The sequence below is a fragment of the Ammospiza caudacuta genome, chromosome 12, assembly GCF_027887145.1.
Source record: "Ammospiza caudacuta isolate bAmmCau1 chromosome 12, bAmmCau1.pri, whole genome shotgun sequence".
NCBI lineage: Eukaryota > Metazoa > Chordata > Aves > Passeriformes > Passerellidae > Ammospiza > Ammospiza caudacuta.
The window spans coordinates 10,355,247-10,366,634 of NC_080604.1; the positions used below are offsets into that span (position 1 = coordinate 10,355,247).

The window sequence follows — 11,388 nt, forward strand, 5'->3', positions numbered from 1 at the left end:
CTTCCTTAACCTGTCACACCAGGCATTTAAAATACTATTGCCATAACTTGCAGATAGGTCATAGTCCAGGAGATCCTTAGAATGGGATCACCAATACTTACATTTTGGGGGTCTCACCATGTTCTTCAGGGGATGAGGGGAGAGTGATGGCATTCCTTAATATACAGAGACAAAATCCCAAAAGAAAAAAGCAAAACAGTCTTATCCATATTAAATTCCCTTCAAAGAACAGGACAAATACTTATGCACAGTTGAGGTTGTAGATCCCTGTGAAGTTTTCCTGTCCATAAAGATCATATTCCTTGTACAGGATGTAATCTTTCAAGCAGTTGGGCAATGGAAGGAAGGTCATGAAGACAGGACAGCGGAGACGCAGGCGGCCCATGCACGCCCGGATCTTCAGCCGGCAGAGGTGCTTCAGAGAGCGAGGATTTGCTAGAAAGGAGAAGCAAAATTAAAATGCTATCTAGCAAAAAGGCCCCAGTGCCAAACCAACTTGTTTTTGTTAAAAACATAAACAGATACTTACTTAAAATGAAATGGATGTCTGGCCAGAGTTCCTGTTCTTTGAGAACTGCTTCGAGCTTCAAGCAAATCTTAACGTGATCAACGTAATCCAACATGATTCGCACGACTTTCCCAGACACGTGCTTCAGCCAGGACAAGGTTATCACTTCACAGAACTGACAGGAACAAAACATTTAGTAGGGTAATATTTGATACTGCAGTAAATTACTTCTGTCTCTGAGGACAACAACAATTACTTGAGTAGGGTTTTAGAGGTCACCACAGCTTGCCTAAGCCTGACTAGTAAAATATAAAAATCTGAGATGGTTATTTTGTACTAGATCCAAAAATAAACTCAAGCAGCTCTATATTTGGGGACTTGGTGCTTAACAAGAAGTGCTGCCACTCTTAAGTGGAATTTATACTTATGTCTCAGGTGCTTAATAGGGGGATCCACCAGCCCAGTTCCTGCATCATCCCCTTATCTTTAGGTTAACCGAGGGTTTATAAGATGCAAATGGACTTTACAAACTGTGGAACAATGACACTGATGAGTATCTTTAGGTTTGCTAATTTCTGCTCAGTGCTTATCCCACCAGCTCCAGGAGTCCTTTCAACAGCCTTCCAGTCTTGGTGTTCTGGTACAGGACAATGCAGAGAGCCAGCCTGCAAATCTGCTTTCACAGAATAGACAACACTGCCCTGGAGAGCCAGTTCCTTACTGATCATCAGCATATCATCAGCTATATTTTCACAATTCAAACATACTGTTTACAACATTTGCCGTCATGAGCTAGGCTTCATAACATCTGGTTAATTTTAAAGCCTTGTCTGTTCCTCTCTTTATGTGTAAACTGTCTTCAAAACTTCTTTGTCTGACATGCATTAAGCCCCTCTCCATTTAGCTTTAGGAAGGCGGTGGGGCCGCACCCACAGCCGTGTGACACCCTTACCATGGTGTCTTTGATGACGGTGGAGGTCCAGCCGTCAGTCACGTACTGGGAGTGGTCCCCGCTGCCCCAGGGGCAGTCGAAGCAGCGGTGCACGTCGTAGCCATAGCTCAGCAGCATCCTCAGCATCACCTCATCCTTGAGGGCGTACTGCAGGGCTGAGGGGAAATGCGTGGTGTTCACGCGGCAGAAGTAGTTGACGTTGGCGCCGTGGCGGAGCAGCAGATTCATTAACTCGTAGTTGCCCATTCTCAAGGCTATTTGGAGGCAGTTGATGGGATCCTGGTTTGTCAGGGCTCCGGCGTTGAGCAGCAGCTGCGTTGAGCAGATATCCCCGTTGGAGACGGCGAAGTACAGCGCGGATTTCCGGTGGTCGTCGTAGCCTTTGCGAACTCTCTGAGCCAGCATAAAATTGGCGTCGAAACCCGACTGCAGGAGAAACTCAAGGCACTGAGGATGTGCTCCTGCTGCTGCTGAGTGAACTGGACTTATCCCACTTTCTTTAATGGCAGAAAAATCAGTCACAGGAACTAAATATTTTAGCGCTCTGAAAAATTAAAACCAGAAGATCTCAGAATCTTAAACGTTTTTGTTCACTAACTCATCTTTGAATTTCTCAGTGTTGTTTGGCTTCAGAATTCATCATGACTGTTAGAGTAGTCTTAATATACCAAATCAGTACCATGGCATGCATTGACTTGAATTGCTAACACTGCAATGTTAGCCAGCAATGGATACTGACTTTACATCTCTTACACATAAAATATTATTATATTATACTATTATTAATGAACAACCATTCCTTGCTGTAGGAATTGAAGGTTCCTTTTCAATAGAAATTTTTCCTGAATGTTAAAAGCACATAACCTGTAGGGATTAGGGAATTAATAGAATATGTATTATAACACAAATACATATAATCTATAATGTAATATATATACATCTAAGTTTAAATATAACAACTAATATACAGAAAATATTAATACAGAAATTAAGAATACTCAGGTGCTCGTTTCTCATTTGTTAGTTGTGATTTCAGCATAAATATCTTCCAGTAGTCTGATTCTCTTTAAAATAGGGATAACCCTTACTCTCTGTTTGTCTATTTAGTATATTCACCATTCACATTTCTCTGATGGGGTGGAGATGAGAAATTGACCCAGAGAGAGTGACAGTGTTCCAAGAACCTCAGCATCAGACTGGACAGTGTTACTACTTGTGACAAATGGGGAATTACCAGGGGGATTAAGATGTGTATCCTAAAATCATGAAGATTCTATCCTAACTGGTCTCTTACATTCAGACACAGAACAGACATATTTACACAGTCAAAAAGAATTCCTTGTACAAAGCTATAGATTTTCTGCCTGCTTTGAATAAGGTAAGATTAGTAAAAATGATATTTCTGGTGTCACTATTATTTGATTTTTAAGTATATTAACTCACAGAAAGTGTCCTCTATATGCAGCTCTGTGGATTGGCAAATGACCCGAGTGCTTTGGTACATTGGCATCAGCCCCATATTCTAGTAAAAGATTCACAGAATCTGGATTTCCTCCTCCTGCTGCTTCAAACAATATAGAAGCACAATCCATTGCCTGTGAAAGAACATCTGCACCTGGGAAAAAGCAGCAAGGATTTTCACAGTAGTCACTGTAAATATTCATCTGCAATTAATATCTCCAACCCCCCAGTGACAGGGTATTTTGAATTCTATTCTCCACTAAATAGAACTACTGTGGGCATAAATCTTCATATTGCATCCTTGATTTTAGATCTGTTTATGTAATCCTTAGAACAAGAAGGTCCAAATTGCTTTGAACACAGTAAGAATTGTTCCTAGAACTGCACCAGCAAAAGGTTTGGTTCTTATTCATCAAAACAACTGCTTTTGGCTTACAAACAATGCATTTCAATTCCTTTACTTTTCAAAGAACAGGCAGGTATAACTGTAAACATGAGAGCACCCAGTATGCAAGAGTTCATGCAATCCAGTTCCAATACTGCTGAACCATCATGTAAAATTCCCCACAATATCTTGTCAAGTGTGCCCTAGGGTGACCTGTCTATGTGAGAAAATAATAGAGCATTTAAAAAACAATTATAAGTACTCACTAAAATATTAATCTATTATTTTAAAATTATACAAATTGGTATTTATCAGGCCTTCCATACATCACAACAACTCTCAGTACAGATCACATTTACTTTTCTCTAGTAAGGTGAGCTACTTCTGTTTTTGAAGGCATATCTGAAGCCTTCTCCTCCGATAAGGTCCTATAAAATTAAGTCTCACCTCTTTGCAGTAAGAGCTCCATAATTTCTGTGTGTCCCATCTGTGCAGCCAGTGCCAGAGGTGTGAGGCCATATCCACTGCGGGGGTCAGGGTCTGCTCCAGACTCCAGGAGAAGCTGTACCAGGTCCTTCCTGCCCAGCCTGGCTGCCTCATGCAGAGCAGTTCTCTCATGGACACAGCGCAGATTCACTCTGGCACCAGACCGCAGCAGCAAGGAGGCAATGTCATAGGAATCAAGTTTAATTGCTGTAGGAAGCAAGCAAAGCATCAGACAGGATTGTTATTCAGTGCTATCTGTGCACCATGGCTGCTGTTATGTGACTGCTCACTGTTCCTGGCAGTGCTATTAATGCAGTGAGAAATGCCACCCTACGCTGAAAGGTTTAGCTCAACAACAAGTCTGTTCTTTGCTTCCAGGACTGCACTAAGTATGCAAAGGAATCATTTTGTGGTAATCTCTCTCTGTAGATTTTTTCCTCTTTGTTGCATTTGGTACTGGAACAGAACACGGCTTTCCTTGCCACTAGGTGGAGACCACACCCAGGGCCTGGTGCTCAGGAGCTGCCACCAGAGCTCTGTTAAATCTGCACGAGCAGTTACCACGATATGAAACAAAGCTTATAATGACTCTTTCATATGCCTTCTTAGCTTAATAAGCCTGAAGTCTTAAGTCAGGGAGGATCTTAAAAGAGAAATTTGCATTGGCTCCAGTGGATGGAATGATCAGGCAACACCCTTCCCTCCTTCTCTCTTTGATCTTCCAGGCTGTGCAGGACAGTGAGTGTCCTTCAGCAGGGCAGATTAGGTTGAGCAGCTTCATGAATACCACAGCTGCCTCAACACCAGTGACAGCATTCTGTGACAGAAACTGTGATGTCCCATTATCTGTGACCTACATGGCTGCTTTAGATAAATCCCATGCATCCCCTTCTTGGGGGATGGTGCATTTTAATGCTGAGCACTTCAAAGGTATCTAGGAGTTCTGTACATTTTTTAAAGCAGATGGCCTGACTTGAAACTGCAGCCATTTTACAATGATGGACTGAGGGTCCTACACATGATTGCTAGGCATTTTTCTCCTCCTTTACCAACAGTTTTGAAAAAGAAACCACCCTTCCAATACAAAAAAATGTATGGGATCATCCAAGAAACTTGAGTGCTCCTTTAGAATTTAGGTAATGAAAAGACACCTTCCTGGTTTCGGATAGGATTCAGTGAGAATGGAGGCATCATAGCCCAGACTGAGGGAAGCAATGGAAATGAACAAAGAATGCCTCTGAAAAACATTTTGGCAAAATCTAGTTCCTTAGAAATAATGAATTACAGTTCTTGTGCATGATCAAATTAAAGTGGCATTCACACAAAGAATGTGGGTATGAGACTATACTAGGACTACAGCAGCTATGGGAACTTATTCCTAAAGTAAAAAATATTAAAGAGAAGTGAACTGAGAATGTCAGCCTGTCTCCTTCACTTGTCATCCTTGCACTAATGACAGCAATGTCTAAATAGGGACAAACACTGCTTTGCACTCTACATACTGCAGATAAATCAGGCTGGTTTGCTATAATTTTGGAAAATTAAAACCAATTACCATGGGTTTTTGAGAAAAAAAGGCTGATGCAATGAAGGAGATACCATATGGGCAGAGAGTATGAATGTTCTATGCCTGCAGACATGAAGGGCACAGCATGAAGAAACAGAAGGACTCACTACCTGGCACCACTGCAGAAATGATGCCAAAGAAAGCAGAAGATGGCACTCTGCACTTCAAGGAGAAAGCTAATTATCATCTGAGAAAAACAGACAGGGACAGACCTATTCAATGTTGAGATTAACTTTTTTTTTTCCTTATAGCAAAATATTTTATGCATTGAAGTATGTCACCTTAAAACCTAAAATGTATAACTGTATCCTCACCTCACTCCCTCACCTCTCCACCCCTAAAAACAGTATTCACCTATAACTAAAGGAGAATCGCCCTCTTCATTTTTAACATTGGGATTGCAGCCATTGAGCAGGAGAAAGTGGACATTGTCCACAAAACAATTTCTTACTGCCACCAAGAGAGGTGTTTCCCCTTTTAGAGTGGACTGTTCCCACGTAATGTCACGGGAGGCTGAAATACAGAAAAGCAGAACACATTTGAAGGCGGATGATTCATCAAACTTTACTTTGTAAAACTTTTTGGTGGAAAACTAGAAGGACTTAGTACCTTTGAAAGTTATTTCAAGGATGTTCTTATTTAGCTGTGCTGCAGCTTCATGCACAGGAAGCCAGCCTTCCTGATCTGCTTCTTCAAAAGCAGAACTGTGCCTCACCAACTTCTTCAAGGCCTCCTCTTGGCCTGTGATATTTTAGCATGGATACATATCTCATTACACATCATAAGACAAAATTCAGGCAGCTAATACATTGAGTGCCATTTATTCCACCAGTGGATCTTGCTCATTATGAATGAAAGGCCTGGAGTTTTCCTCTTATTTCAGGAGATGAAGCACTGGAATTTTTGGAAGAGGTGACACTTGAACCCATCCCACTTCCATGATCCTAGCTAATAAGCTAGCTTTTGGATATTTGGTTTTTAGTTTCCTTACTTCTCCCAAGATTATACAAAGGAAAGCTGCACTTAAATCAGGTGATCAAACCCCCAAAGTGAAGGCATTGCTCAGCCATTGCCAGGGCTGTATTTGTACTTAACTTTCCGAATTGCTGCAACGATCTGCCCATGTTCCTTACTTGTGGTATACTGGAAACTGCATAAACAGAACAAGAATAAAATAAGAAGTAAAAATTCATGTGAAGCTAAGGATATAATTATACCTTACTTCAAATACTCTAATGTAGACAATATGTTAGATTTTCCTAAGTTACATTGATTTTGTGAGGGCTTAACACATTGAAACACTATCTTTATTGGTCTTTCCCTGACACTGTAAATACTGAATTTTTCACACAAAGGCCAACAATTAAATGCTAAAATGAGGGGAAGCTCCCATACCAATCTGCTTCTACATCACCTACTTATCTTCTTCACAAAACCTTATACTCATTAACATATTGATGTAAAACATCACCTGAAAGTTTCATATGTTTCATATTGTCCAAGAAACAAGTACACTTTTTCAGGGAGAACTCAAAACAAGCGAGGTACCAGTGCTTTCCAGTATCCATGGGACGAGGTCAGCACAATACAACTTAGGGAGTTAAAAAAGGAAAATAAGATCTACTAAACATTTACAGTAATGCCAAGAAAACGCCCAAAATAGAAATGATAACTTATTACCTTTCAATCTCTGTTGCACTGCCACTTGTTTCAAATTTATGCCAATCTTGTAAGCTTTCCTGAATAGCTTGCTGGGTAGAGATTTCCTCATCAGAATCACCATCAACCATATACACAGAATTATTCATGGCAAATCAGCACCACATGGATCACTTCTGTAGGGAAACACTGTTTTTTAATTAGAAGCAGATGTTAAATCTTTAGGTTAGATCTGGAGTAATAGAAACAGCAAACACTGTGTCAGTATCAAGAGAAATGAAACACAGTTTAAAATAAATGACTACACTGTTATATGATTAAGCAGTCATGCTGTTCTTGGCAAATTCAAGATCTCAGATATTCCATTAGGCTCAAACCTCTCATCTGTTTTACCTTATCAAAACTTCCACTTCTGTCTTGCAAGAAAGCTGGCCTGAAAAAACCAAAACAAAACAACAGGGCAAGGTAAAATAAAATTAATAAATAAAACTGAAAGCTAATAAATAACTTGGCAAAATGAATGAGCACAGGAAATTTAGGGAAGTTGTCAACATGCCAGCTCCAAAGCTTGGAATAATTCTAGAAATCTCTTAAAGCTGGGCAGAAGTAATTCATAGCAAAACTGCATCAGTTAATTTGTTACCTGGTCCACCTAATGTGTGATTGCAAGGCCTTCCTCTGTAATTGCATATATAGCAAAAAAGAGAAATATATTAGCAACATATACCATAAGAAACTGTTAGTAATTGATTTTGCTATGGCTCCATGAGTACATAGACTACTTTTTTTCCTAAAAGTACTACTAATTTTCCTACGCATTGAGAAAATATACTGGCTTTCCTCACCTTCTGGAAAAGGGAAAAATCTCCGCCTTTGAAGAAGTGATTATTAAGTTGAAAGTGACATTTTCAGGATTGTAAACAATCTCTGCAGAGCCCATGTCCATTAATAGCTCACTATAAATACCCAGTCATAAGATACTCTGGGACTTTCTCCACGTTTCTTTCACACACGTCAGTTATGTTTAATAATCTGACCTGGTAAGTGCTGCCAACAAAAGAAGGAATTAAAAGTCCAGTTTCCTTGTAAAAATACTTTCGAGTTTTGGAATAAGAATTTCAGACCAATAGCAGGAAGTATTACATAGTAAAAAGAAAATCCTTTAGTGGTGTCCTAGGAGAGCAAGCTAAAGGTGGTCTTAGGAGCTTGCTTAAGAGTGAGACAGCAGAAAAAATAAACTTGAAACAATAAAAACAAAACCAAGCAAATAATCAAACAAAAACTCTGTTAAAATTATTACATGCTCCTGATTGCTTAATCATAATTTACATTAATACAAATAGAAAAGCAATTGAAAACCAGAATTTTTAAAGGGAAAAGCAGTTTCAGAAAGACAGACTTACACTGGTTCAACACTCAATAAGCAGGGACACAGATGCCCAGTTGTAATAGTGATGGTAGGATGGAGTAAAACCTTTATGTGCTCAGTTATTCCTACTGTAGTTTTTTGGAGGGATCCATACACAGAACAGATGATGGCTGTATCTGAATGCAAGGTGGAAACAGTTCTTTGCTAGAGGAGATGTAGAAAGAATGCTTGAGTAATGTTTTTTAATTATTTTTAAAGAAAAAAAAAGTGCAGAATCAAGTTTATTACCTATAATATTTCTCTCAGAAAGCACAGACTACTTTAATTTCCCATGAAAATATATTTTGTGATATTCAACTAATGCACAAAAAAGGTGTTCATTTTAATAACATTACCAAGGGCTAAAACATTTTAATAATATAACCAAGGGCTAAAATCCTAGTTGTATAGCTGACAGACTGTAAAGACAGTCCATAATAAAAATAATACATACTAATACAAAAGCTTGAGGGTCAGAAAGTATTTTCATGCCCTCTCACAACACAAAAACCTCCAGATGGTTCTTTTCCACACTAAGTTCCACGTCCTCTGTAAGCCAGCAGAGAGAAGAGGGTGCTGTGAAGTCTGAGTGTCCCCAGTCAGTCATCCAGCTGGCACAGCAGGGCCACTCCTCTCTTGATCCAGTGCTGCACTGGCTGGTCTGTGTTGAGCCTCAGGGCGATGACAAAGTTTGTGGAGTGCCCCGTGGTGGACAGGACCCCCTTGCGCTCACTTGTCTTGTACAGCGGGCACACGTAGGCATTGGTCTTCTTTATGTCTGATTTCACAGCTTCAAAACACCCAAAATAATGCATTACATTCAGCAGATCCAGTGGTACAAACATGATGTACATGCAAATGGTTAAGTAACATCTTTAGAGGTCACTAAAAATGCAAAATTGTTTTGTGAGCAAGAGAATAAAATTATCTGGCTTTTTCTTGTTGTGTTTTCTTGTGTTCTTAAACCCAATTAATTTAGCTAAAATTAATTTTCAGGACTCGATGCCCTCCTGTGATTGATTCTACCAGCTTTGTAATACTCATTATAATACAATACACATTAAAATCTGAATAGTTACCTAGTTAATACATAGCTCATACATAAGTTACATACATCAGCTCTACAAGAATTCCCATCTAACTGCCAGAGAATCTAACTGCAATTCAAGTCATCTGAGACCCAAGGACAGAACTCTGCAGGAACAATTTGTATGCCCGGATTTCTTCCATGGAATTTGTGCAGAGCATAAAATCATGAAGGTCTGAATAAATTCTTCCAACCTCAAGAGAAGGCACAAGCAGAGCAAGTGGCAAATATTAATACTGCCTATTTGCTAATACTTAGGCTGCAGCAGTTGCAGTACTAAGTCCTGATTTTGTGCATAAATAAAAATAAGGATTTACTCCTCTCAATCAAAGAAAAGAGTTGTGAAAATTATCTTACTATTAGGAAAGACAGCTATCACAGAGCTAAAAATAACCTGAGCAAACCTTGCTAAATCACATAAGGTAAAACACTCAGTTTCTGTACATCTGTGAAAAGTTCTCCTCAGTGATCTTTGTTAAAAAAGGAAACCACTGTAGCAATTTCTCATTGAATAGCTCACACATCAGAGAAATCATACTCACCTGGCTTTATCCAAATGATTGGCATGGCATCAAAGAGCACTTTGGGATACTGCTCAGTTAATATTCCCCTGGAGAGAGACAGCAACAAAGTCATTGTTTGTAGCTTGAGGGGTTTGGTGGGTGTATTTTGGTTGCTACTTGCTTGTTTGTTTTTATTTCCCCATTTCCATGCATGAAAGAGTACTTAATTTGGTGTGTTATTTCAATAATATGAAAAGTATCACTTAAATTATTTAAACCAGTCTTGCTTGAGCACTGAATAAAGCTTTCCAGAACCAGAGTAAAACATTTGGCTACTGACTTGGCCCTGTCCCAGCGAGCTCCATCTAAAAATAATCCATGGATGTAAACACCATCCTCTGGTGCAGTATCAGCAGTATCCTTAGGAATAACCTGCAAGAAAGAAGTGTTACAAGTCATTAAACTCTCACAGCTCTTTGATTTTTGAGCTATTATGCCATTTTTTTGACCAATCCAAACTGAGAATAATATAGTAACCCCTCCTTTTCAATGCTACTTTTATATATATCTGTAGAGACAGCAGACTTCTCTGGGTTTGTTAATTACCTTTCTGTAGGTTACAAAATGAGGCTTTAATTACACAGAAAAATATACACTGTTTCCTTGAGTGGAGTTCTGGGTCCAGTGATAGAATTGTTTTTAATCACTTTGAGAATTATTTAGCCTCCCACTCCTAACAAATATATGCCTTCACACTGCAGTCAGTTGCAAAATGAATCTTCCAGTTAGGATTTATTTACTACATCTCACCACAACGTCAATTTATACTTTATTCATACCTCAAATTCATATCCTAGAAGGTCAATAGGGATCCTGTGCTTCCTGGCATAGTTTTGCATGGCTCCAGTTAGGAAAGCTTGAGTAAAATAGAATCCTGATAGCCAAAAAACAGCAGGCTTCCCTAATTCATACCAATCCTGGAAAGGGGAAAGCAATACATTGAATAACCAGAAAGAGAGGAATCCCATCCTCTTTGACTATTTTCTACATAATTGTACTCAGAAAATCTAAACAAAGCCCATCACTCCTTATCACACAAATTATATGGAAAAGTAGATTGAACAATTGGCAGCACTGCCACTTGTACATTACCTGTAAGAACTTCAGCCTTGCTAGCAGATCAACAATATAGCTCCCTAATGGTTTTAGACTTGGGTATGAATGCTGTGCCCACTTCTCAGGAACTTTTCCAATCAGGAGACTGCCAGACAGAGCCTCCAGTGCAGCATCCATAACAACCAGTCCTTTAATGGCTTTCTTCAGGTTAATTAGTGTAATGCGAATAGTTCGGATTAAACTAGAATTAAAAAAC

At 39.3% G+C, this 11,388-nt stretch overlaps 2 protein-coding genes across 2 annotated transcripts in view; both read right to left on the reverse strand.

Moving 5' to 3' along the window:
* Positions 1–48: 48 nt before the first annotated feature.
* ASB14 (ankyrin repeat and SOCS box containing 14) lies at positions 49–7,977 on the reverse strand. The gene is made up of 11 exons (XM_058813067.1): positions 7,864–7,977; positions 7,412–7,451; positions 7,040–7,194; positions 6,456–6,509; positions 5,969–6,102; positions 5,714–5,872; positions 3,754–3,999; positions 2,904–3,075; positions 1,461–2,004; positions 530–683; positions 49–435 (listed from the first exon to the last, which is right to left on the reverse strand). The coding sequence occupies exons 3-11, from the start codon at positions 7,165–7,167 to the stop codon at positions 242–244; spliced, it is 1,785 nt and encodes a 594-aa protein (XP_058669050.1). The 5' UTR covers positions 7,168–7,194; positions 7,412–7,451; positions 7,864–7,977; the 3' UTR covers positions 49–241.
* A 747-nt stretch (positions 7,978–8,724) lies between these two features.
* The window catches only part of DNAH12 (dynein axonemal heavy chain 12), a 58,201-nt gene continuing 55,537 nt past the window's right edge, over positions 8,725–11,388 (reverse strand). Inside the window, exons 69-73 of the mRNA XM_058812705.1 lie at positions 11,169–11,373; positions 10,856–10,993; positions 10,357–10,448; positions 10,056–10,123; positions 8,725–9,216 (exon numbers count right to left, since the gene is read on the reverse strand). Coding sequence (XP_058668688.1) covers positions 9,026–9,216; positions 10,056–10,123; positions 10,357–10,448; positions 10,856–10,993; positions 11,169–11,373 — 694 coding nt within the window. The 3' untranslated portion in view covers positions 8,725–9,025. The remainder of the gene's footprint in view (positions 9,217–10,055; positions 10,124–10,356; positions 10,449–10,855; positions 10,994–11,168; positions 11,374–11,388) is intronic.

Excerpts from the sequence above, each read along its gene's own strand:
- ASB14 (XM_058813067.1), bottom strand. The coding sequence starts at position 7,167 with ATGAATAATTCTGTGTATATGGTTGATGGTGATTCTGATGAGGAAATC. Across the intron at positions 6,510-7,039 it reads AGTGCAACAGAGATTGAAAG|TTTCCAGTATACCACAAGTA; the intron begins GTAATAAGTTAT and ends CTGTTTATGCAG. Across the intron at positions 6,103-6,455 it reads ATCGTTGCAGCAATTCGGAA|AGGCCAAGAGGAGGCCTTGA; the intron begins AGTTAAGTACAA and ends CTAAAATATCAC.